Source organism: Thermoascus crustaceus (assembly GCF_041956765.1).
Source record: "Thermoascus crustaceus strain CBS 181.67 unplaced genomic scaffold VTN00scaffold_3, whole genome shotgun sequence".
NCBI classification, from domain to species: Eukaryota; Fungi; Ascomycota; class Eurotiomycetes; order Eurotiales; family Thermoascaceae; genus Thermoascus; species Thermoascus crustaceus.
Window position 1 is genome coordinate 1,634,790 of NW_027192529.1, and position 24,865 is coordinate 1,659,654.

The following is a 24,865-nucleotide window of genomic DNA, read 5'->3' on the forward strand; positions in this document are numbered from 1 at the left end:
GACACACCCATGTTTGCTAATATCTTGATTTATACATCCAGCCATTGTTCGCTGTGGTACGGAATACTGGCTAGTTACTGACTTCGATTGGCTTCATTATTTCATTCACAAGGATACAAAGAATGACTTAGTACATCTCAATGAATCAGGTGCAACATTTATTTCATCGTACTATGTACACATCCGCGTAGTGGATCAAAACGTGTCCCCGTACATGTCTTATGCAATATGGAAACTTAAGTATCTTTCTTTACTTATAAGTAGTTAGAAGGTCATATGGTTCATGCAGCATCGAAACAAGACATACTCTAGAGTTAGGTAAGTCTAACAAACACACCTAGTGCTCTCGAAGCAACTCAAAGTGAAACTGCTACCTATCTCTTAAATGACTACAAAATTTAGGGTAAGTAGTATACTGTACGTATAGGGAACTGATTGCACATCTGCTAGATACTTATGCCTTCTATCTATCAAAAAAAATCACACAGACAGCCATCATAGCAGTCACACTAAGGCAGGACAAGACCACGACAAAGTCTATCCATATCTCAGTACAGCAGATCCTACCTACTTACTCCCCACTACTTTAAATCTTTACAACGACCTTGTCAAACACCCCGGCCTTCACACGCTCCACTACGTCGATAACATCCTCAAAGCTATCTTCGAAAACGTCGTACATACCGATACAGAGGTCGTCACGCTCAAACAGCTTCACGAGAAAGGGGGTGTACGTTGCGAGTTTGGAGTTGAGAGCGTTTCCCTCGGGGGTGTCCGTGCCGATGGGGCTGAGGTCAACCGCATAGGTGTGGCCAATGTTGTTCCTGATAATTAGTAGTCAGTGAGATTGATGTTCCATCTAGAACGCAGTTCATCGTTAAGGTCCTTGTCTGTGGAGGTATGGATAACGAACCGACTATCGTTGTAGCAAAGAGCTTCAATCCCTCCTTCCTGTGCGCGAACCAGTCCTTAGCAAACGCGTCGCCCGTCGCTGCGGCGTCAAAGATGCGGTACACATGACCGCTAGTCACTTTGAGGACATACTCCACCTGCTCCGTGATGGGCAGGTCGTAGTAGAATACGTTGCGTGCGCCGACATCTTCCACAAGCTGGAGAGTTTGTCAGTCTAGCTCCTTTTATATATTGAATGCCACTAAAAATGTGAGTAAGTTGTATCTTACCTCCGCCTTGCCCCTCGAACAAGATGTTACCACCCTATACCCGCAGAAGTTGAGGAGCTAGAGGGGACAAATATTAGGACATATTATCCACATGGATACGCTGTCCAGGCCAGATATATATACCAACTTACCCGGATAGCGGACCTGCCAATATTGGAGGATCACTGAGAACAACCACCCATTCACTGCTAACAGACCCGCACGGGAAGTTGTATTTGTCCGGAATGGGGATATTGAGACCATTGAATACATCCAGTGCAGCGGCCTGCAATGGTCGAGTTGTTAGCTATCAGCATTACTAAACCAACCCTTTTCATAATAAGGGTAATTTGGAAATATAATAGGCACTTACCTCAGCAGCGACACCAATTTTAGCCGCCTGTTGGAGAATGAGGGACTCCTGTTTGGGAATCACCACGGCGGCATTCATGAGAAACTACCAAATTGCCTATCAATACATATATAAGCATGACAATAAGAGAAAGGAGTACTTACATATTCCTGACAAGTTGAGTAGGCCTGTTCCCCAATACCCGTGCACCCACAGACTTTATCACCAATGTTAAATCATGAAGCAGCATTCTCGCCCACCTTGACAACAGTGCCGGATGCATTGATAGCAGGCGTGAAGGGCCGCCCCTTGATGAGGATGCCTGATTCAGCCATACAGTAGTTGCTGGATGGGTAAAACAGAAGTCAGTCTGTATTTATCTCACCAGAGATGTTAAATCTGAACAAGGAAAGTGACAATATGCACTGATCATTGGTGCACAATAATAGACTTTACCAATATCTGGTCTGGAGATGGCTTGGGCATCTCAAGGTCTTCAATGATCTGAAGTAGGGTGTTTGGTTCTTTGACAATGATGCCTCTCATAACAGAGAACAAGGTGTATAATTGCTGTAGATACTAAACACTAGATATACTCTTCAACAATAATAGCAAGCTCTGTTGTATTGGTGTCAATCAACTTAGGAGTCTTGCGCTTTGGATTCAGATTTCATGTTGCAAGTACTGGAAAGGGAGAAAATATTGAGGTATAACCAACTTATATATAAGATTTATACATGTCCTTTGTTCAGAGTGAATATCAATATATCCCTGGTGACCTTTATTATATATAATTGCCACTTTCAGTGTGATGGTTTGTCGACATCTTTGTTTCTGAACAAATGGCACGCCATGGGCGCCTTGGATTTGGCCAATCCTTGGAGACTCCATTCAAGAACTGCAGTTATAATAGTGGAAAGAAAGAGCCCTTTGGAATCTGGAGGCTCATGTGTACGAAAGCAGTACAGCAGGTGACCTGGAAAGCAACCTGATGGTTTAAATGCAGTTCAAATGACATGGATGAGAGTGATGAAAGAGAGAATGACCGCAAAGAGAGGACCTTCTTCCAGAACAGATCCTTGCCTTTGCGGCAGAGGAAGGTGACGTCAATATGCTCCTCGTCGTCCGCAACCAGCTCTGGTTCCTCCTCGCCCAAGATAACGACTATACCAGAGTCCTGCACATTTTATTTATAGGAAGGTATATCTCTTATTTTGATGAATTCAGCATTTCCAGAAGCATTTACTTATCCATCTGACTTGGGTGCAGGTCATATCCATATCCGAGAACTTCAAACGACCCCAAAAAAAAGAGCAGACATTCTCTTCGCGAAGGATCTGGTCTAAGTTCTGGGTTCAGGCACATACTGCCGTGCAGTGGATCTATGCAGGAGGTCTTTCAGTATTCTAAGACCCCACGTTCAACAGAATCTCATGTAGAAGACCAATACATTATTGTGTGTATCTAATCGTCTCGATCGAAGAAGCCGCAGTGCTATCTGGATGAGGAGAACGCAACATGAAACATAAATCTTGTTGGCTGGGAGAGACAAATTTCAGAAAACCACGTCAAGGTGGATAAGGATAAGTGATTATTCTTGTTTACCTCGTGAGTATCTGGGACTACACTGTGCTCATAAACCACTAATAGCATGAGCCCGGCTGTGAAGCCGAAGTCTCACCGCAGTTGCAGGATGTTCTGAAGGACCAGCGGATCAAATGCAACTCTAGAGACTGTGGTCTCATGTCCAAGCAATGAATAAGAATAAATATATACATAAACGGTTCGTCACTAAACAAAACCTGCCCGTCTAGCCACTCTGGGACGCCAGTCTATGCTCCCTTCATTTGTTGTGTATCAAGAAGTTGTGGAATGAGTTCCAGTGATCAGAATCCACGTAACTATTGAGAGATATGTCAAACGTGAATCCAATGAAAAAATGGGGGTATACCACGTACATGTAGTTCATGCTGCTCCGCAGGCTTGACACAATGGTCTCCGGGTACCAGCGAAAAATATACATGACAAAGGCCCAAGAGAGACTGGCAAAGGCCGGCCATGCGTTATCGGACAGTTTGGACCGAGCTTCAGGTGTGATCAAGGACGAGAGAGGGTGCATGTTGGGCTGGATTGCCAGCTTCGCGAGGGCAAGAACCACACGAGCAAAGACATAGATGACAATCTATTGCGGGATCAGAACCGCTCAATGTTATTCTCAGAGTGCCACACATACCTGCTGGCTGATACTGCCTGGATTCCGCCCGAATACAACATATCCTCCGAGCAACCCCGCCACGAACGAATCGTATCGACCTTCTTTCCCGGCCCCCGCAGGATTCAGGTTTCTCAGGGCGATCATCGCGCTCTTATAAATTATAGCAAATGTCGCCAGGTTCCGCGCGTGCTGTCGAGTGGCTTTCAGAACGAGTTTGATCTTCTCCTGGATGCTATACGGACACCAGAAATCAGCGTGCGGGCTTCGGGCTCAGAGGAATAAGGGGATGCCTTACGTTCCGGATCGGAAGAGAAAGATCATCCTGCATGACAAAGAACATGTTCAGCACATGGCCTGCGCGACAGAATGTCAAGACAGATAAATCCGAGGGGCTTTACACTAGGGCATGCGGAAAGCGGATTTTGGCGCCGTAGACCGCGCCATTGCGGGCGCCTTTGATGATAGAAAGGAGGGGCGCAAGGTCAGGGTTCAGGACGAAAGCATTGAGGCGTTCCTTTGTATGTCAACATGTGCGCTGATTCCAGTGTGCTGAGAGAGCATCTATCTCACCATGACGGCGTCCATGATCTTCCGCGGCTGCGACTCCGCAAGCCTACTCGGGAAACAGAAGGGACTCAACAGCGTATTCCGCGGGGGCTCATGTGTTGACGGAGAAGACAGAGAGGACCGCCAACAGGCTCACAGAACAGAGGCTGCTCTGGAGAGACATGGACATGGAGACGGAGTCAGAGAGCATGGAGATATGCGATCAAAGCGGAAAGTCCATCGGCCCGCGAGATCCTCGGCATGTGAACGCCCGCCCGAGCGCCGACGTCAGCGGAGATCACGTGTGGCCCTGATCGACACGCGCCGCGATCGTGGGCCTCTAGAGCTAGCAAGCATCTAGAACTACTCGTCGAACTTTCAATTGAATCGGTGATCTGGGCTACAATCTCGCCCATTCACTTGTTTTCCTGCAGCAGCCTGCGCGTCTAAGAGACTTAGGCGGGGCCTTGCTCCCTTCCTCCCCTCCATGCCTCCGCCTCTCTCGCAAACCCAGCGGGAGCAGATCACCGCGGCTCTCTTCCGCCAGGAACCGTATCCGCATATATGCCGCACCCATAAGGTATCTGACCGGCAGGTGCGCAGGATTGCACATTGCCTGCGAACATGGGGGACAACGGTGCCGCCCAGGAAGGAGAGCACGAAGCCCATGGGCCGTCCTCGGATGATGACCCCTGAGATGCAAGAAGTATGCGTCCTTTCACATGTTTAATCCCGCGTAAGTGGCTCGGAGGCTAACTTGCTTTTCCAGGAGCTTCGTCAGTACGTCGACAAGCATCCGCTCGCCGGGCTGAAAGAGCTCAAAGCCCACATCGAGAGCAAATTCGACTTTGAGTGCAGCCGCATTTGCATCTCCCGTCGTCTGAAGGAGATGGGATACTCCCTCAGCATCGTCTCCCGGGGCGCGACGTCCGTGGAGAAGGGCAACCTCCCCGAGCTCTCCCATGAGGACACCCAGCGTCTTCTAACTGATCCTGCGGCGAAGGCGGCTCTGGCCGCAGGTTCCGGCACCGTCTACGCCTGGCTGTCGAATTCGAAGCCCGTTCCCCGTCGGATCGGGGTCCGGCCGAAGCGCAAACAGAATGCGGAGGTCGATCAGACGCAGCCGCCGGAGCTTGCCCAAGAACCGTCTACGTCTAACTCTGGTGATAGCGACCAAGCTCCAGCACCTTCGACGGCGAGCACATCCCCTCCCGCCGTTGGTTTTATACCGCCAATGGAAAATCAGCCCGCTTTACCCTCTACGTCTGCAGTATATGGAATACCGTCAAGTGCAGCAATTCCGGGTCAGACGATTTGAGTTTACAGGAGTTTATGGATGGTTTTATTCCGGTTAAGGAGATGGAATTGGCTTATCGAAAATGGGTCTTCTGCCCATATTTCTTTTAATACTTAATGGTTAATATCCCGGAGTCAGGATAATAGGTGTTGCGGCGAACTTCTTGAGAATGTATACTGGAAGCACGCCGTCTGAGATTGTTTTGCGAAAGTCTGCACATGCATCGTTTTTCGGAGATACCCTAGAGTGACAGAAAGTTATATATGTACCGAATAGTCCCAACCAAACCATTAACGCCGTGCTGAAGATAGAAAGGATAGAACTTCCAATATTATCTGTTTCAGCTTGTTTTTGGTCTCTTTCGTGCCTCGTCTTCTGATACCTGGTCCACATCCATCATGTCCACATCCCCATCGTCGTCCGAATCGATGCCAGCGCGCCTCTTCAGACCCTTCATCTTCCTCGTCTGCAGACCGCTGAGATCCTGCTTGCCCAGGTGCACCCGTCCGATCTTGTCACCCATCGAATCCATGCTGATGTTCTTCTTGGTCTTGGGCTCCTCGTTCGGCCGCTTGCCCTGCTTCATCGCCTCCTTCATGACACTAGGATCAGCCTCCCTCACTCGGCCGACTTTGAAGTCAAACTTGGGGCCAATCTCGTCCAGCTCGACACGAGGCAGCTTCTGCCCGCTCCGCTTGGTCCGGATCTTGTACCAGCGCAGGTGGATCACAGGAGACAAGCCCTCAGTCGGCTCCTCCGCCGCAACCATCAGGATGTACTGCAGACCCTCGACATCGATCTTATCCGTCTCCTCGCCCTTGAACATATCCAGGAAGATGCTCTTCAGCATGGCGTAGGTCCGGTTTGTCGCGTCCTCCCACGCGCTGCCCGCGAACAGCATCATAGGTTTCAGCCCGTACCCGATGTTCATCTTCATCATGTTGGGCGGGGGGACGTCCTCCTGGTTCTGGGGCGGAAGCAGCAGCAGCTCGCACATCTCCAGCACCTTGGAGTCGAAGATGCGCACTAGCGTCACGCAGTTGGGCCGCTTCTTGTTGCTGCTCCCGAAGACGACGATGCCGCAGTCGTTCTTGTTCGCGAGGAACTCGATGCTCTCCGTGCTCTCGAACGGGTGGATGTTCTCATTCTTCTTGTGGAAGAGGACTGAGTGCGGGGTCGTCAGGCCGTGGAACGTCTTGAGCACCGTCTGCAGCGGCATCGGGCACTTGGTGCCGTGCAGCAGAAGCGTGCGCTTCGGCGGCTCGATGAGCTTCGGCTCCCGCGCCTTGAGGATGCGCGCGGTGCGGGGGTTCTTGGGTTTTCTGAGTGGTAGGTTAGCATTTCCTTAAAAAATTTATATTCAATCACATCAAGACGTACACTTCTCTGAGCATTTTGGCGGTGTTGGCCTGAGACGTCGGCTGGTGATGCTGGGATGCTGTGCGAGAGAAAAGTTTTGGGATGCGGTCTTGGCGCCCGACAACGGGTCCTTATCGATAAGCTTAATCGTCAAGGCACCGAACCGGCAATCATCGACATGTCACGTCGTGACTTTCCGTCAAGAACTAATGTATATCGTGTAGAAATAGTCTGCTTTGAGGCATGATATTTTGCCTTCGAGCTGAAGACATCTACTCCCACGCCACTTGCATCGCATTTGTGAAATAGAAATCTCCGTACAGACATACGACAGAGTGACGTGACTTGTGAAGCCAGGTATTAGGTATCTAATGGCCGTGACTTTGGAACTATTGATAGAACTAATCTACTTTTCTAATCATGTTGGACGGCCATTTCGGGGCCTTAAGAATGGAATCTTTAATCAATATTGATGAGCGACCTGTCATCAAGAGCTACTTTCCACCCCCGCTAACCTGTGGCATTGGTGTCGCTTATCCAGGTGCATGACAACTAGTTTATTCCGTCTTTGAAACAAAAAGAGGTTTTAATAGGCGATATAGTCTGTTCCAGCTGTCAAGGATACGAAACTGTCAATTAAGTACGCCCATGGTCGCAGGCTTCTGGGGAGAATCTAAACAGAACGTGTTGGTCACGTGCAAGATATATATATCCCTGAAATGCTTCGCTGCAAGCACCAGCATCATCATCCATCATGGTCTCCGTCAACAGCCATTCCAGCCTTTCAACAATAATTATGGATATTTTAGAGTTAGGCCTTTTATTAGACCATCAGTTAATGTGTCTAATTCTAACTCACAGACGAAGCAGCCGTCCCAGGGCACGGAACATAGCGAGTCCTATCCTGAGACGTCCCGGGTTTGAGCTTACCGAGACAGGAGTATGAGAAGCCCCTTCTTCATGCCAGCAACATACCCAATCGAGGATAGACGGAGACATCTTCCTATCATGTAACGCATCAAGCATAGACTTCTGACTATAATGAGACTCTTCTAGCGAGGCCTAGATCTCTTTAAGGTATGTCCTTGGGACCAGTCTAAGACGTTTGCTCCGTATATGTCCAAGGCACTAGTAAGTGCCGGCGAACGGTCGATTCACACGATGCCGTCTTCAAGGAGTAAGTAGTCCTTGTGGTCAGTGAGGCTAAGTTGTCTAGATGGCCATTCTGTTCTTCCTCCCGCTAATGTCGATCCCTCATCTTTTGATTCTCTGTTTCTATCATTGTCGTCCTGGCCAACATTATTTTCTTGAGTTGAGATTCTCGGGTCTCCTCGAAGGGGATCTATCTTTCTTCTGTCGCTCTTTTATTCGCCGCTGACGCTCTCCTTCGTTTCTCCTGTCTACTCCCCTGGTGGGACATTGTTTACTATTTTCAATCACCATTGAATTTGATAGCCCATACCTACTATCTCTGCTCAAAAGGTCGTGCCTATTATTCTGTTAAGCTGGCAGGGAACGGCTTATAGGCCTGACAATAGAGATGAGGCGCCGACGGCCTGTGGCAATACGGGAGAAGGGCACTGTGTTAGTATGGAAGGTTGGGATACTTGTGTGGCTTGGTGCCTTCCAAGTGAGTCTGTCCCCTTCTGTCTGGTGGAATGCCTTAACGAGAGCTGACATTTACTACGAAAAGACTGTCTCCGCGGCGCAATTTTGGAATACAAGTAGAGCAGAAGTGGAGTAAAAAGTCTCATACGACCGTCTCTGAAATCGAAATATCTAATCTTTTGCCACAGTACTCGTGCCGGGACTGTACGGCCATTACCAGGAGCACCGGGTGCGCAGACGGCGACGGCGTCAGTTCTGCTTGGGGTACTGCTAAAGCCACCTTTGAATTCTCTTCTGATTAGATGTGGCTGACGAAAAACATCGCAGACCGGAGACCTGCAGACAGCCACCAAAGGCCACGGTAGAGGCCACGGCAGGGGTAATGGCAGGGGCCGTGGTAAGGGAAATCATGGGCAGAATCAGACCGAGGTCCAACGCAATACCTCTACGCCAATTCTTGTACCTGCGCAAAGTGAGATGATATCTGTCGTCGGGCGAGGTTCAATCATTAACAAGCAACAGTTACCCCGAGCGCTCAAGCTGCGACAGTCGTGCCACAAGGTATGTACATGCATTACAGTAGTGAAGCAATGGAATGGATTTAAGGTTGCTAACGTCTACTTAGGATTGTCTATGCAGGGTGCGGAAACACCTAACACCCCGGCAGCTGCTATTACCGCGGCGTTGGAAGGTATGTCCTGAGTCCGCCACAGTTGAGTTGAACACACTCACTCATTGACCAGTGTACACAATTTCTGTTGGAGTGGTTCCGCAAACTCCCACTCCAATCCTGACCGTGACAGAAGGCACCGAAACCGTCGTCATCGGCTTTGACGTATTGGGCGGCAGTTCCGGCGGCATGAGTTCAGCTTCTGTGGTAGCGAGCTCTGCTGCGATTTCTCCCGCCATTGTCGAAGCAAGCTCACCTGCCGCTATTGTAACAAGCTCTCCTGCTGTCCTTCCTGACGACGATGATGGTGATTGTGGAGAGAGTCCGGGTGTAGCTTCTGCCGTCTTCGGGGCAAGTTCAGTTGTAATGACTCTAACAGCTGTCGGAACGAGTTCTGCCGCAGTCTCTCCCCAGAACAATGGAGCAAGTTCCACGGCAGTTGCTTCTCCCGCAGCCGCAGCCGCAAGCTCTCCGGTCGTCTCTCCTCCATCTTTCCGAGCAAGTCCTGTTGCAGCAGTTCCCGCCGCATCCGCTGCCGTCGTTCCAGGAACCGATCCCAATGCGTGCGACTGTTCGTGCTTATGTCCATATGACTCCTTCAATGAACCGGCTGTGAATGTACCCATGGGAAGCCCCGGTGTTACACCGCAGGCTTTACCTACCACCTTCTTAACCGTGGTGACACCGGCGTTGATGAGTGTTGGTGTTGAAACAAGCTCGAACCCACCAATCGCAGTTTCCAGCGTGGCAGCTCCGCAAGCTAATACAGTTGCCGCATCGAGTAGCATCGGAGCACAATCATCGCGCACTGTTGGGGTACAATCATCGAGAAGTGGTGTGATACAATCAAGCAATGTCAGCGCACAGCAGTCAAGCAGTATCGCAGTACAGCCCTCGAGCAGTATTGCAGCGCAACCGTCGAGCAGCGCCATGGTACAAGCGTCGAGCTCTATTGCGAGATCGACAGCAGTAAGCAACTCACCAGCTGCTACCACAATGACGCCAGCTGCAGATCAAGCACCATCCAGCGCTGCATCATCCTCCAATACTCCAGCTTCTTCATCCCTCACAGCAGCAGCAGTGACCACACCTCCAGAGCCGGCAGCAACGACATCGTCAACTTCTGAGACTGCAACCGTAACAACCGATCCAAGTGCTGATGCCGAAGCGGCCCCGATAGATATCAATACAGTTTCACTTCATTCGGCGCTAACAATACGGCTCGGGGGACGAGACGTAGAACCTGAGCCAACAGCGAGTTGATAGAGGAAAACGGGCTAGCGATCGGATGCATGGATTTGCAGAGAGCGACGCTGGTGGAAACCTGTGTATATCGATGTAATGATAGCTTCCCTTTGTTTGTTTCCGTTTCCAACCATAAGTTTTGCAGGTACCGCTCCGAGCTCTTGTATAATCAATTCGATTCTCTTTGCTGTCTGTTGCATGGCCCTGGGTTCAATTGGGGCAGATGAATTCTTCCAACATCGTATGTTGTTATTCCTATTTCGACGGCACAGGTGTCTCTTTTCCGGCTCCACCTTGTGCCTCAAGTCGCGCTTTCTTGGCTCGCCGCTTCATCTCACGTTTCGAGAGCGGCTTCTCAGTTTCTTCAGCTGGCGCTTCCGAACTTACAGAAGCCTTCCTTTTAAGACTGTCCCCATTGCTTCCAGACATTGTCGCAGGCTTCTTTGGCGTTACCTTCTGACCTTCTGGCTGCTGCGGGGCTGGGGCCTTCTCCCCTCCATGGACCACGTCCACTATTCCCCGCCAACTCGTCCGTTTCAACCTTGCCAGCGCGACAACCTTTCTCGCCTCTTCGCACACCGCTTCCTTTCCATGCTCCTGGGACAGGCCCCATACACATGCCAGGTTGATCACGTCCCACGGCGCGCGCACTCCCAACGCCCTCTTGGCCTCGCTCGAAACGATGATGCCCCTCCCCCGCGTCGCCCGGATGAGCGCCATTGCGTTCCCGATCAAGTTGCGCCGCGCCTCAAGCCCACTTCCTGTAACACCAGGCCCGTAGCATATCTCGAAGCGGATTCCGCGCGCAATAGCGGCCGCCAGTGTCTTCATCTTGAAGTGGTAGGGGAGCCGGACCGAGAGGTCCAGCGAAATCAGGTCACAGTCGAGGTTGTTGCATGCATTAAGGAGGGACTTCTCATTTGCTGGTCGTAGGGCAACCAGATCGTAGGACTGAGTGAGGCTCGTGAGGCGTTGGTTCTGGGAGGGGTCGGAGAGCGTAAGGTTCAAGCGGCTGAGCAAGGTGAGAGACTTGGGTGCATTGGTGGGAGGAGGGGGAGGGGTAGGACTAGCAGGAAGTTTTCCTGTAATTGTCTGGGAGAGGGCGACGGTTGTGTAGCCAACTGCAGTCTTGTCAGTCTATGAAGCGCTTCAATGCGTGCACGAATGAGAAAATGACGTACGTTCCGCGAGGAAGTTAAGAGTGTGAGAGATCTCCGGGTCCTCCGGAGAATAGGGGACATTCAGATCGTAAAACATGGTGGCGATCTGTGCCCACCAAGCCCTTTCACAGGACCTCTTTGAGAGCGCACGTCGTGGGTGTAGTAGTATGTCGGAGAGAGCCAGACGATGTCCGAGAAAGGAAATCCAAAAATCCAGAGCGCCGTAACAATGGTTCCTCCGGCGCCGGATGACGCTAGCCGGTTTCGGATCCACACTTGACAACCCCGTGACCTGAACGGCGGACGAACGACTCTCGAGCTTCACCATCACGAACAGTGTGAGATCATCTGTCGCTTGTCATCCAGGCGGAAGTGTCGCTGCTGATCGGTGGGCTCTCGTCTCCTGCCCTTGCAGCTAGCGTGCTCTACGCGCATTCCATCCCCCCTGCAATCTTATTCTCGCCGGCATCTACCCCGCCGCACGCACTTTCGAAGTCCGACTGTGGGTGCCCTTACGACGGTCATTAAGCCGCCAGCAACATGGCGCGCGTGTATGCAGATGTCAACCAGCAAATGCCTCGGTCCTACTGGGACTATGATAGCGTGAATATCTCGTGGGGTGTCCTGGAAAACTACGAGGTGGTCCGCAAGATCGGTATGTAATTTACCCCTCCATCTTTATACACGGCGCGATGACGCAGCAGCCTCACAAGATGCTGCAAATGCGTCTGTTCAGAAATACTGATTTGCTGCAGGTCGTGGCAAGTACTCGGAGGTATTCGAGGGCATCAATGTCGTCAACTACCAGAAATGTGTGATCAAGGTCCTCAAGCCGGTCAAGAAGAAGAAGATAAAGCGTGAGATCAAGATCCTCCAGAACCTGTCTGGTGGCCCCAATGTCGTGGCTCTTTTGGACGTGGTTCGTGACAGCCAGAGCAAGACACCAAGTCTTGTATTCGAATATATCAACAACACCGATTTCCGGACTCTCTACCCGCGCTTTGTGGACTATGATGTTCGGTATTACATCTACGAGCTCCTGAAGGCGCTGGACTTCTGTCACAGCAAAGGCATCATGCACAGAGACGTGAAGCCGCATAACGTAATGATTGACCATGAGCGACGGAAGGCGAGTCGTCCTGCGTCCTACATGTTTGAGAGCCAGCCTGACTGACCAACTTCCAGCTCCGACTGATCGATTGGGGTCTTGCGGAATTCTACCACAAGGGCACGGAGTACAACGTCCGAGTCGCGTCAAGATACTTCAAGGGCCCTGAGCTGCTTGTTGACTACCAAGAATATGACTACTCCCTGGATATGTGGTCGCTGGGTGCGATGTTCGCCTCGATGATCTTCCGAAAGGAACCATTCTTCCACGGTAACAGCAACTCGGACCAGCTGGTCAAGATTGCAAAGGTTCTTGGAACAGAGGAACTTTTTGAGTACCTGGACAAATATGATATCGAGCTTGACCCGCAGTATGACGAAATCCTCTCGCGTTATCCTAAGAAGCCCTGGACCTCGTTTATCAACGCTGAGAACCAGCGGTTTGTCAGCAACGAGGCTATAGACTTCCTTGACAAGCTTCTTCGCTACGACCATGCGGTATGTACTCGTTGGCCTGTTCTGACCACGCAGGATCTCATTGACACGTGTTTGCAGGAACGTCTTACGGCGCAGGAGGCCATGGCCCACCCGTACTTTGCACCCGTCCGCGCTGCTCAGAGCGGACAGAACAGCGGCCAATCCCACTCTTGAAGGCAAACGATGACCACACCACGGGTTCTAAGCAATCTCGACGCCCCTCTGCCACCTGTTTCCGGTTCGTTGCTGGTTGCAGATGCGCTCGTTCGCTGCATTGAAGTGAGTATCCGAGTACTCAAGTCGGCTCATTCCGGAACAACAGACATGAAATATTAGGAAGAGCCGAGCCGTCTCAATTCCGCGCCTCTCGCTGCACAATACCCCGAGCAATTCTTGCGATGATTCGTGATCATGGAATACCTGATGAAGACGACAACTCCGAACAACGACGCTTACTTAATCTGTTGGGTGACGAGGTCCTCCCCGCTCAAATACCTCGGTATATAACTGGGAGCTGAACTGCCTGACAATGTCTAGAGTAGCTGAAGGTTCTTGATTCTGTGCATTTGTACATCTCAATAGCTGTTTCTGTGTGCTTTTTTCTTTTTGTGCTTTTTTCTTTTTCTCTCCTTTTATAGCTGGCTGAGAGTAGGTGTTCAGGGCCATTGTTTCCCATTTTCCCTTTTCACCCTTCATCCTTCTTGGTTGATGAATGTAGTCCAACGGCAATCAGAGAGTTCTGTTGTCTGGTGCTGGGTTGTTGGCTTCTGTCCTGTCGAAGATTCCAGATAAATGCATTGCGGCATTCTGTTTGCAGATGCTTTAACTAAACCAGTAGCTAAACAGATGTAATCATAGCATCCTACTGCTGCATGGACAGATATCTCCATACATCCGCCCCTCACGTGACCACATCGCATCTTTTGCCGCAGGGCGAACCAGCACAAACCTCCGGCTTGCCAATTATCGACACTCAAGGACGAGAGATACGCGGTTCCAGCGCGCCGTCCCCACCGTTGGATTTGCCATTAGGCCCCGCACTAACATACTTCGATTCGCTCCCTTCCTTCGCCCAGGCAAATTTAATTGCCCGCAGCTCGCACAACGACCCCTCCACCCCTCTCCGTTATAGTCACTCTTTCGGGAAACCGGTGACCACGATTCTTATCCGGAGACTTGTGGCGCGTTCTGCGCCTTGGAGAATCTTACCTCCGAAACCTCGTCCGTTCCGACCCTTCAGGATGGCTCACAACGCTGCGGCCGAAGGTGAGTGATCTTGGCCTTCCCTTTTTTTATGTGTCCCGTCGCGCGGGGGATCGATCCATGGGCTAACGCAGGCTTCTGTGAACAGCGGGCCAGCCCGCGATTCCTGTCACTGATCGCCCTCCGAATGCCGAAGAGAAGACGAGAAACCAGCCCCTCGATCAGGATGGGCAGAAGCCGGAAGGTGGAAAGGTGAAGAGCGAGAAAGAACGTAAGTTCTACCCTGCGCATGAGTCATAGAAGCTTTTACGCTGGTCTGTCTTGAGGTCCGGGTTCTCGGAGATCATCTTGGCTAACATGGTCACATTGTCTAGTCGAGCGCGAGCGGAAGAAGGCTGAGAAGGCTAAGAAGTTTGCGGAGAAGCAGGCGAAGCTCGCCGCCGCCAAACCCGCGCAGCCCAAGAGCGCTGAGAAGAAGGCCAACAAGGTCGAGAAGGAGAAGACGACTGATGCGTACGACCCGAAGACCATCGAGTCTGGCCGGTACGAATGGTGGGAGGAGCGCGGCCTGTTCAAGCCCGAATTCGGGCCTGACGGCAAGGTCAAGAAGGAGGGATACTTCGTCATCCCTATCCCGCCGCCAAACGTGACCGGTTCGCTGCACATGGGTCACGCCCTGACAAATGCCCTGCAAGACACCATGATCCGTTGGCAGCGGATGAAGGGCAAGACGACCCTGTGGCTTCCCGGAATGGACCACGCCGGTATTTCGACGCAGAGTGTCGTGGAGAAGATGCTGTGGCGGACAGAGAAGAAGACCCGCCATGACCTCGGTCGCCCGGAATTCACGAAGAGAGTCTGGGACTGGAAGGACAAGTACCACGCTAACATCAAGAACGCTTTGCGGAGAGTGGGTGGTTCGTTCGATTGGACCCGTGAAGCCTTCACGATGGACGCCAACCTGTCTGCTGCCGTGACGGAGACCTTTGTGCGGCTGCATGAGGAGGGAATTATCTACCGTGCGAACCGTCTTGTCAACTGGTGTGTGGCCTTGAACACGTCTCTGTCGAACCTCGAGGTTGAGAACAAGGAGATCGAGGGACGTACCCTGCTGGACGTTCCCGGATACGACAAGAAGATCGAGTTTGGTGTCCTGACTCACTTCTGCTACGAGATCGACGGCACCACGGAGAGGATCGAGATCGCTACCACTCGTCCCGAGACCATGATAGGAGACACCGGTATTGCTGTCCACCCCAACGACAAGCGGTACCAGCACCTGATTGGCAAGCACGCCCGGCACCCCTTCGTGGACCGTCTGCTGCCTATTGTCGCAGATGAGAATGTTGATCCCGAGTTCGGTACTGGTGCTGTCAAGATCACTCCAGCTCACGACTTCAACGACTTTGTTCGCGGCAAGGAGCACAACCTCGAGTTCATCTCCATCCTGAACGACGACGGTACTCTGAACAAGAACGGCGGTCCCTTCGCTGGTATGAAGCGGTTCGATGTTCGTTACAAGGTCATCGAGGCACTGAAGGAGAAGGGACTCTACGTGAAGTGGGAACACAACCCCATGAAGGTCCCTCGCTGTGCCAAGTCGAACGACATCATTGAGCCTATTCTCAAGCCGCAGTGGTGGATGAAGATGGAAAGTCTCGCGGAGCCCGCCATCAAGGCCGTCGAGAACGGCGAGATTATCATCCGCCCCGAGTCGGCGGAGAAGAGCTACTTCCGCTGGATGAGAGGAATTCAGGACTGGTGTCTGTCCAGACAGCTTTGGTGGGGCCACCAGGCTCCGGCCTACTTCATCCAGATTGAGGGAGAGGAGGGTGACGACAGCGATGGAAACCTCTGGGTTACTGGTCGGAATGAGGAGGAGGCCCGTAAGAAGGCCGAGGCCAAGTTCCCCGACAAGAAGTTCACCTTGAAGAGGGATCCGGACGTTCTCGACACATGGTTCTCGTCCGGTCTCTGGCCATTCTCGACCCTGGGATGGCCTAAGCAGACGCATGACCTGGAGAATCTGTACCCTACGACCGTTCTCGAAACGGGTTGGGATATTCTCTTCTTCTGGGTCGCCAGGATGATCATGCTCGGTATCAAGATGACCGGCAAGATCCCATTCAGAGAAGTCTACTGCCACTCTTTGATCAGAGATTCTGAGGGCCGAAAGATGTCCAAGTCGTTGGGTAACGTGATCGATCCTCTTGATGTTATGGAGGGTATTGAGCTCCAGGCTCTCCATGACAAGCTCCTTACTGGTAACCTTGCCGAGAAGGAGGTTGCTACTGCCACCAAATACCAGAAGAAGGCTTTCCCCAAGGGCATCCCAGAGTGTGGTGCTGATGCTCTCCGCTTCTCTCTCGTCGCTTACACTACTGGCGGTAAGTTTCTTCCCTCAAATCTGAACTGTCGAACGGCATCTAACATTTTGTTAGGTGGTGACATCGCATTCGATATCCAGGTCATCCACGGATACCGGCGCTTCTGTAACAAGATCTACCAGGCTACCAAGTACGTGCTGGGTAGGCTGGGCGACGACTTCAAGCCTCAGCCGACTCCTGCCAAGACAGGCCGCGAGTCGCTCGCTGAGCGTTGGATTCTGCAGAAGTTCAACAAGGCGGCTAAGGAGTTCAACGAGGCTCTCGAGGCAAGAGAGTTCTCCGTCGCCGCGTCCACCGTGTACCAGTACTGGTACAGCCAGCTGTGCGACGTTTTCATCGAGAACTCCAAGTCCCTCCTGCAGCCCGACGCTCCGGCTGAGGTGCAGCAGTCGGCCAAGGAGACTCTCTACACTGCTCTCGAGGGAGCCCTGACCATGATCCACCCGATCATGCCCTTCATCACCGAAGAGCTCTGGCAGCGTCTCCCCCGCCGGCCCGGTGACGAAACCATCTCCATCATGAAGGCCAAGTTCCCCGAGTACAACCCGGCCTTCGACGACCCGGCCGCGGAGACCGCCTACGAGCTCATCCTCGACACCTCCAAGGCCATCCGCTCCATCCTCGTCCAGTACGAGGTCAAGGAGAAGAGCGACCTCATCATCCAGACCTATGACGCCACCAGCCACAAGACCATCTCCGACGAGGTCACCAGCATCAAGTCACTGGGCGGCAAATACGCCGGCGAGATCACCGTCCTCAGCCCGGAGAACAAGCAGCCCCCCGCGGGCTGCGTCGTCCAGGCCGTCGGCGCCCAGGCCGCCGTCTACCTGCACGTCTCCAAGGAGATCGCGCTGGAGCAGGAGGAGCGCGCCAAGGCCAACCTGGCCAAGGCCCAGGAGGCCGTCCGCAAGCAGCAGAGCATCATCAACGCCGCCGGATGGAGGGAGAAGGTCAAGGCAGAGGTGCGTGAGGCCGAGGAGAAGAAGCTCCGCGATGCGGAGAGCGAGGCGGCTCGGTTCGAGGAGCAGATCCGCGAGCTGGAGCGGTTGCGCATTTCTGCGTAGGTCTGATGTCTGATGTCTGTTATCACACCTCAGTTGTCGTCTGATATAGACAAGAACTTTTCTTTTTACCTTATACCTACATAGGTAGATAGGGTTCGGAGGGTTTAGCTAGAACAAGCTAACCTAGACTAAGCTAAAGAGGAATCTCCACTAGCTGTCAAATTTCACGTTCAGTTCATACCCCCTTTTGTTCTCTTTCTATTTCTCTCGTAGGTACTCTGACAAAGCTAAGGGCCACACTCAGATGTTATGTGAGATTCAACTTGTTCCATGCAGATAGTTAGCTAGTCAGCGATAGCTGTGATATGCTGCTATTATATCTTAGGTTAAGAATGGCAGTGAATAGATCTACGACATTGATTTAAGACTATTCTGCCAGTGTGGCTGAAGGAGCGTGAAGGTCTAGTTTGTCACGAAACTTTCAAAAGAGGGAGTTCATATGTCAGTGCCAGGATGTTTTTTTGTTGTATGGCCCTTGGATCTCGAACCGGTCAATTCCTCCCGAATTAGCTGTGAAGAGCGAATAGTTCAGCACATAGATAGAATGTGCCCTCTGCACGGCCGTTTACTCCAACAGCCAATAATTCAACGAAAGACTGATCCCAATCACAGGCAACAAGCTCACCATCTCCCCGACCCCCGCATAGCTCGGCGGAATCCTGAACCGTACCGCTTCAAAGACGCCCGCGGCCAGAAGGACCGCAAAGAGGTTGTAGATCATCGCCCACGCGAGATTCAACCGGATCCGCCTCGTCGCGCGCTTGGAAAGCTCCAGAAATACCAGAACACCGTTCAACGAGCCGGAGAGTATACCAATGTCCGCTGAATCGGCGGCGATATCGGTCGCGTTCCTCATGCAGATGCCAATGTCGGCCTGCGAGAGGGCCGGGGCGTCGTTCGTACCGTCTCCAACGAAAAGTACCTTACCGGAAGTGGTTTTCTGAAGACTGCGAATGTAGGCAGCCTTGTCGTTTGGCTGGCACATGTTTTGGACATTGTTCTGGTCGACGAAGCCTAGTTCCTCCGCAACGCGGGATACGACACGGGGATGGTCACCGGAAAGAAGATGAGGTGTGATTCTCATGTTACGCAGTTTTCGCAAGACGTCAGCTGATTCGGGACGGATGACGCTGGAAAGTCCGTATACGGCGAGTAATCGATCGCCCCTGGTAACACAGAAGACTGTAAGGGAAGAAGCGACTATCTCCTTTACGGCTGGAGCGTCCTGCACACCTAATGATGGTCTCCCTCCTCTTATGGTGTAATTTGCAGTGACAGCTTCTACTCCTTTACCGACAACAATATTGGCAGTCACCGCATTCTTCATATAATCATGGATCAGAGTGTAGCTCTCGATATGATGGTTGACAGCCATGGAGACAGGGTGTTTGTTTCCTCTAGTGACAGTACCAGTCATTTGACAGATTTCTTGAGCGGTAAATCCGGAGCCTTCATCCAGGATAATCTCTGTCAATACAGAAAGCTGTCCAGTTGTCAATGTACCGGTCTTGTCAAACACGACATGTCCGATCTTATTCCCAGCATCGAGCGCAGCCCCAGTTTGAAAGAGTACACCTTTCCTAACACCGACGGAGCTGGCCACCGTAAGCACCATTGGGACTGCCAGAGCTAGGGCACATGGACAGCTGATTGCAAGGACAGATATAGCGTAGGTCAGGGCATCGATAGACGCAGCAGTGGAGTCTAACCGCCGGACAAGCAAATTGACGAGAACCCAGATCAGAAAAGTGACACATGCAACCGCAAGGATAATTGGAGTCAGATAGGATGCCACCAAATCGGCCCGTTCCTGTGTCTTCGTCCTCGATGAAGCGGCCGTGGAAACGATACGTCTAACAATGCTCAGTGTGTTTTCTGAAATGAGGCGTGTAACACGGTAATCGATGCTGCCGTTGATTATAACAGACCCTGCAGACACATGAGCCTTCTTTGAACGGGAAACAGGCTCGTTCTCCCCAGTGATATGGGATTCATCGACCTCTGCAGCACCGGAAACGACGACGCCACCAGTCACAATCTGATCGGAACCTTCAGCACGTATGATATCGCCGTAATGAAGAAGCGCAACATCCATTGTCTCTGTTGAAGGTTCTTTGACATCAGCGCAGACTTTCTGTGGTTCTGAAGGTGAAGCTTTCTTTACAACGTGTGCAGTTTTGCTCTGGCACGCGCCCAGGTTTTCGACGTTCTTGGCTCTCCTTCGAATCCATAATGTCAAAACCCTGCCAATGAGTATTAAAGTAATGAGAAGGGAGCTTGTCTCGAATATTGGATGTCCTAGTGTGTCGAATCGCCCACCACTACGTATCTCAAAGCCAAACGCGACAACGGAGTAAACATATGCGCTCGTGATTGACAAGACCACTAGAACATCCATGTCAATCTCTCTCTGATATATCAAAACCTGTGCCGCGTGTTTGTAAATCGGAAACGAAAGCATCTGTACAATTGTCGCTAAAGCCATAGAGGCTGCAGAATAGCGCATTCTCTCAAACGGCGGTGCAGTTGCAACAAATGGGGACCAGGCAAAGACAAGGACAGGAATGGTGAATATAATGGAGGCTGCCATCCGTCCAGTTAGCCAGTACCAGTGCAGATCCTCAGCAGACTTTGTGAGTGTCACAGAGTAGTCGGTTGACAGCTTGACTTGCGCGCCACAGGAATTTGCTGCTCGCAAGATATCTCTGATACCGATGATTTGAGGGCGATAGAAGACCTGATGGCCATGATCTCCGAGTGGGACAACAGAGTCTACACCTTCCAGTGCTTGGACAAGGGTGTCGGCATTTGCGTCCAGGTTCTTGAGTACAAAGCTCTCGCCGTTCGCTTCAGCACCCGCTAAGCCTGTCTTTAACACAGTACATTTGAACCCTGCGAGCTTCTTGATCTTCGATATAATCTCCGAGGAATCCGAAATAACGGTAGAGTCAAACACCAGATCAGCGATTCAGAATGAAGCTGGTACTGACATCGCTGACACCCGCGAAGGAATTGAGGATATTGCGAACTTTAGCCTCGCATCCTGTGCACGTCATCTCAACTATTCCAAGAGAAAGTGTATACTTGTGCCCCACAGAGCCTTTTTCGATATCCACGTTAGCCTCTGGAGGTAAAGTGGTCTCACAGCGCTTTTGTATGGGATGCTGTGGCGAGGACAGGTATGGTCGAGTACCCAAATTCAAATCTGACTTCCTCTCGCGACGCACTATGCAGCATGTTCGTTGTCCTGGGAAGAGCAGAGGCCGAGGGCCTTTGCAGAAGCATTTTTGAATGATGTTGCTGATATTGGAAACATACTGGGCTTCTGCAGTAGCAACAGCATCTCTGCTGTTCCATGACCTGCCGCTGGCATACGCAGAGGTCATCTCGAGGTGCTGCCCGCATGGTACGGCCCTTCTTTGGCGTAGAATACTGTTGGCCTTTTGATCCAAGCTGCTTCTATCCATTGGTGTTCCGGTTTTCAAGTTTATCATTTCATTATTCCCAGCCATTGGTCTTGAATATGCCCTAGCAGTGCACAGACTATCTTTGTCGTTGGAGACGGCTCTTGGAGTAGCATCTTGACCGTCACTACAGCATTTTTCGTCTTCATTATTATGTTCGTCTTCACATAGTTTGATCGCGTATTCAATAATGCACTCATCTGTTGGATGGAACGCTATTATCAGTACAATCCAGAATATAATGAAAGGGGGTAAGTACCAGAACATTCGCACTCCGATTCCGATGACTCTTTGCAGCAGGTTTCCAAAGCTTCGGTAACGCTGGCCTGGATCTTTGACGTATCTGAGCAGCAGCCCTTGTCACCGGTCTGTTTGAGTATTGCAGGTCCTTCTTTACCCTCGCAACTCGTATTCCGTGAACGGCATGCAAGCATGGGCTTTGCCTTGCCTTCCTCCCGGCAGCTGCTTTCCGTATCCTGTCCAGCGTCGCAGCCAATTCCTTCGCAACAGACATTGCGTATCAAGTCCGTTTGGTCTCTTCCACAACAGTCTTGGACTGTTTCTCTTGCGTTCCTATCTAACTCCTGTCCACCGCAGCAGCTGGACATAATGGATACGTTTGGGGGAACTTCACCTGCACAGCAGCCAGCTTGACATCTATCGCTCTGCGATGGAATACCGGACTGACACTGGGTCCTGTCCTCTTTTGCACTCCAAGGTCGGCCGACTGAAGTGGAGCCGCTCTGCGCTTTCTTTTGCTCGGCAGGGTGAGAGCAGCATGCAGCCTCAGAAGCACAAAGTAACGGTGTAGACTTCTCAGTGGTAGCATCAGGAGCAACGCTATCATCTGGCCTGTCTCCAGCTTGTGGCTTGCTCTGCTCCATTTCTCCTGTCTGGGGACGGCCAACGCAGCAGGCACAGACTCCATTGGACTCACCAGATGGACGGGCCGTCCGCTGGGGAGCACAAGACGAGTCGCTGCTGCTCGTTCCCATCATAGCTTTAGCACGCGATGGTGTAGTTGATGAGTAAGTCAATAAAAGTCTGTAGTTCGATAGGACAATGGCATAGAGGGAAGAACGCTCTTGTGTCGTGTGGACGCGCTTATCATACGGTAAGGTTGCCAGAAGATACTGTCGCAGGCCGAAACAGACGGTTAAGCACCTTGCAGGTGACCTTGCGTGCCCTGCGGTTGCTCTTCGCCAAGATCGGTGGTCTCTGATAATCGTATACTTCCTACGAAGCAACACCTTGTCATGATAAATGAAATTAATTATGATACTGGCCTAAAAATATATTCTACGGTTTATTGACAGCATGAGAAATTTTCTCCTAGAATTGCTGATCATGTAGATGTGTAACACTATTGGAAGACATATACTAGGTAGGTAGCTAATCGAAAGCCGGGGCTGGGACAAATCATAAAATAATCTGAGCCACGCACATATACTATCTAGGGTATCTAAGGTATGTTCTCAAATTTATTTATCAAAGGTATAGCATCGGATCCAATAAAAAAAATTTCCGGTACCACTATAGTGCTGAGATGATGCTGGCCTGATCTGCAGCCGAAGCGGATGTCATTCCACTTGCGCGCTTCAAAAAACCAGTGGCGCATCCCCAAGCGAACAGCAATCTCCAACAGGACTATCTTTGCGTTCTATTCTTGTCAGTCTGCGGAGGGCTGAACCTTGAATCCGTCCAGCTTAGTGTGCATCAGGTGCCAACATAAGCAGCTTCAAAGCTACAGTCAGACTCCTTCCAGGATAGTACTATTATAAGAGTCTCCTGTTTCCCGTACGCTCTAGTTTAAAAGGATCAAGAGGTATGTCATATATACATTTTGCAATATGGATCTTCCCAGCTTTCTCCTCTACGTCCACTGCGGCGCGTCCGAATGCAGCAGGCTAATATTCAACAGCCTGTCTCCGCGAGACATCAGAAGCCTCCGCCTGACATGCAAAACAATCGAATACGTCGCATCGTCCTATCCGTTTCTCACGCGGATTTACATCTCCTCCCATGCAGCAGATCTGGAGGCGTTTCAGGAAATCACCAGCAACCCAAAGCTAGCTAGACACGTCGAGGAGATAATATGGGACGACACGACGTTCAACAGGATGCTTTTGGACTTCACAATGTACAAACCGCTCTGGAACTGCCCTGACAGGTACATGGACCACCTAAAGAAGGCGTTCAATATATGGAAGGAGCTTGTCGACAAGCATTAGGAGATCCGAGAACGAGAACTCGACTTCGAGGCCCTGGTTCAGGGGCTCCCGAAATTGCCACATCTGAGAAAGGTCGAATTGACACGGCTTCCCTTCGAATCTGGAGCGACGTCATGGGTCGTACTTCGAAGCCCACAAACAACCCCCAAGTCCCCGGCTATCAAGCAGTGGCTCTCCATCCCCGCATACCTCAGGAGATATATGTCCAAACCCGAAGTCAAGTGGATCTGGTCCAGCTCTCAATATCAGGGAAACCGTGCGGATATCACGCAGACATTCAGCCCGCAATACGCCTACGAAGCCATGAGTCCGGCCATAGTCAACTTCTACGACGATTGGGGGAATGATAATGATGATGGCTACTCGATATACGCAGAGGAAATGCTCCGCTGCCCCGCAGCACCAGCTCCGGTGTATGCACCCTTCCGCGGCCTGCTCCTCCTGATCCGAGCCCTCTGCCAGACGGAGACGGAGACGACCCGGCTCGAGGAGTTCCGGATCGTGGACCACGAGGGATTCGGTATGCCACTTTCTTTCTTCCATGACGAGAACCCAGAGCTGGAGCGGCTAGGGCGTGTGTTGCAACCGTGTCGCAGACTTTTCGTCGACACCGATATTGACTTCGATATCGAACCGAGGCCAAAAACAGCAGACGCTCTGATACAGACGCTCTCCGCACCAAGGAACCTTGAATCCATCCATCTAAAGTTCGACTGGATTGAGTTCTCCAAGTTGCTTGGCGAAGAACCGTACTCTATCCGTCTCCCGCAGCTGCGGGAGGTGACGATTGTCAGCCAGAGGGAACTCAATCTGGCAAAATTTCATCAGCTTCTGTCGTGGTGCTGCGGTCTCACTGGTACTGGTTCTGAGAGATACAGACACGAAGAGGAAGACCAAAAGGAAAAGATACGTCCTTTGAACTGTCTTCGCCTCATGAGCGTCTCCCTGAGTGAGGACGCCGGATGGCGGTCGATTCTGGACGATCTCAAAGCCAAACGCAGGATCCAGAATTACGTGAAGAGACTAGAATTGCACAATATAGTCGACAGCGAGCTGCGCCGGGAAGCGAAGCGGTTTGACGAGACGTGGTTCTCGTGGGGTGATTCGGTCATGGAATATCTGAATGGCGATGGTCCGTTTCCGTTGCGGACCCAGACTTTCTGGCGCTCTGATACATAATCTCATATGGCAATTTCTCTAGTTAAGCTATTTGCTAGATGTTGTTGGCCTTTTTGGCAAGTATTTTGAAAACGCTAGTCCTTCAAATACTAGCTACATGGTTTTAAATGTAATATTTTTTAACATGGGAATTATTTTATG

The 24,865-nt window shown here is 51.3% G+C and overlaps 10 protein-coding genes across 10 annotated transcripts; 5 read left to right on the forward strand and 5 right to left on the reverse strand.

Annotated features, from left to right (window-relative positions):
• Positions 1-586: 586 nt before the first annotated feature.
• On the reverse strand, positions 587-4,312 carry VTN00DRAFT_5775 (uncharacterized protein; the record flags this gene model as incomplete). The annotated part of the gene is made up of 13 exons (XM_069432342.1): positions 587-824; positions 964-1,109; positions 1,182-1,238; positions 1,313-1,325; positions 1,379-1,446; positions 1,534-1,617; positions 1,677-1,700; positions 1,773-1,857; positions 3,471-3,694; positions 3,746-3,959; positions 4,023-4,049; positions 4,126-4,241; positions 4,298-4,312. The coding sequence occupies 13 exons, from the start codon at positions 4,310-4,312 to the stop codon at positions 587-589; spliced, it is 1,311 nt and encodes a 436-aa protein (XP_069288212.1).
• A 448-nt stretch (positions 4,313-4,760) lies between these two features.
• Positions 4,761-5,591, forward strand: VTN00DRAFT_5776 (uncharacterized protein; the record flags this gene model as incomplete). Its single annotated transcript, XM_069432343.1, has 2 exons — positions 4,761-4,979; positions 5,043-5,591. 2 exons carry the CDS (start codon positions 4,761-4,763, stop codon positions 5,589-5,591), a joined length of 768 nt encoding a protein of 255 aa, XP_069288213.1.
• A 319-nt stretch (positions 5,592-5,910) lies between these two features.
• VTN00DRAFT_5777 (uncharacterized protein) lies at positions 5,911-6,964 on the reverse strand (the record flags this gene model as incomplete). Its single annotated transcript, XM_069432344.1, has 2 exons — positions 5,911-6,892; positions 6,951-6,964. The coding sequence occupies 2 exons, from the start codon at positions 6,962-6,964 to the stop codon at positions 5,911-5,913; spliced, it is 996 nt and encodes a 331-aa protein (XP_069288214.1).
• A 719-nt stretch (positions 6,965-7,683) lies between these two features.
• On the forward strand, positions 7,684-10,470 carry VTN00DRAFT_5778 (uncharacterized protein; the record flags this gene model as incomplete). The annotated part of the gene is made up of 8 exons (XM_069432345.1): positions 7,684-7,739; positions 7,791-7,869; positions 7,986-8,106; positions 8,726-8,766; positions 8,865-9,009; positions 9,060-9,098; positions 9,163-9,228; positions 9,281-10,470. 8 exons carry the CDS (start codon positions 7,684-7,686, stop codon positions 10,468-10,470), a joined length of 1,737 nt encoding a protein of 578 aa, XP_069288215.1.
• A 237-nt stretch (positions 10,471-10,707) lies between these two features.
• On the reverse strand, positions 10,708-11,709 carry VTN00DRAFT_5779 (uncharacterized protein; the record flags this gene model as incomplete). Its single annotated transcript, XM_069432346.1, has 2 exons — positions 10,708-11,573; positions 11,634-11,709. 2 exons carry the CDS (start codon positions 11,707-11,709, stop codon positions 10,708-10,710), a joined length of 942 nt encoding a protein of 313 aa, XP_069288216.1.
• A 443-nt stretch (positions 11,710-12,152) lies between these two features.
• VTN00DRAFT_5780 (uncharacterized protein) lies at positions 12,153-13,370 on the forward strand (the record flags this gene model as incomplete). The annotated part of the gene is made up of 4 exons (XM_069432348.1): positions 12,153-12,267; positions 12,368-12,741; positions 12,798-13,217; positions 13,275-13,370. The coding sequence occupies 4 exons, from the start codon at positions 12,153-12,155 to the stop codon at positions 13,368-13,370; spliced, it is 1,005 nt and encodes a 334-aa protein (XP_069288217.1).
• Positions 13,371-13,397: 27 nt separating this feature from the next.
• VTN00DRAFT_5781 (uncharacterized protein) lies at positions 13,398-13,892 on the reverse strand (the record flags this gene model as incomplete). The annotated part of the gene is made up of 2 exons (XM_069432349.1): positions 13,398-13,616; positions 13,692-13,892. The coding sequence occupies 2 exons, from the start codon at positions 13,890-13,892 to the stop codon at positions 13,398-13,400; spliced, it is 420 nt and encodes a 139-aa protein (XP_069288218.1).
• A 545-nt stretch (positions 13,893-14,437) lies between these two features.
• On the forward strand, positions 14,438-17,850 carry VTN00DRAFT_5782 (uncharacterized protein; the record flags this gene model as incomplete). Its single annotated transcript, XM_069432350.1, has 4 exons — positions 14,438-14,462; positions 14,548-14,670; positions 14,774-16,786; positions 16,841-17,850. 4 exons carry the CDS (start codon positions 14,438-14,440, stop codon positions 17,848-17,850), a joined length of 3,171 nt encoding a protein of 1,056 aa, XP_069288219.1.
• A 565-nt stretch (positions 17,851-18,415) lies between these two features.
• VTN00DRAFT_5783 (uncharacterized protein) lies at positions 18,416-22,242 on the reverse strand (the record flags this gene model as incomplete). Its single annotated transcript, XM_069432351.1, has 4 exons — positions 18,416-20,770; positions 20,841-21,529; positions 21,574-21,790; positions 22,003-22,242. 4 exons carry the CDS (start codon positions 22,240-22,242, stop codon positions 18,416-18,418), a joined length of 3,501 nt encoding a protein of 1,166 aa, XP_069288220.1.
• Positions 22,243-23,164: 922 nt separating this feature from the next.
• On the forward strand, positions 23,165-24,724 carry VTN00DRAFT_5784 (uncharacterized protein; the record flags this gene model as incomplete). Its single annotated transcript, XM_069432352.1, has 2 exons — positions 23,165-23,530; positions 23,588-24,724. The coding sequence occupies 2 exons, from the start codon at positions 23,165-23,167 to the stop codon at positions 24,722-24,724; spliced, it is 1,503 nt and encodes a 500-aa protein (XP_069288221.1).
• Between the last annotated feature and the right edge of the window lie 141 nt (positions 24,725-24,865).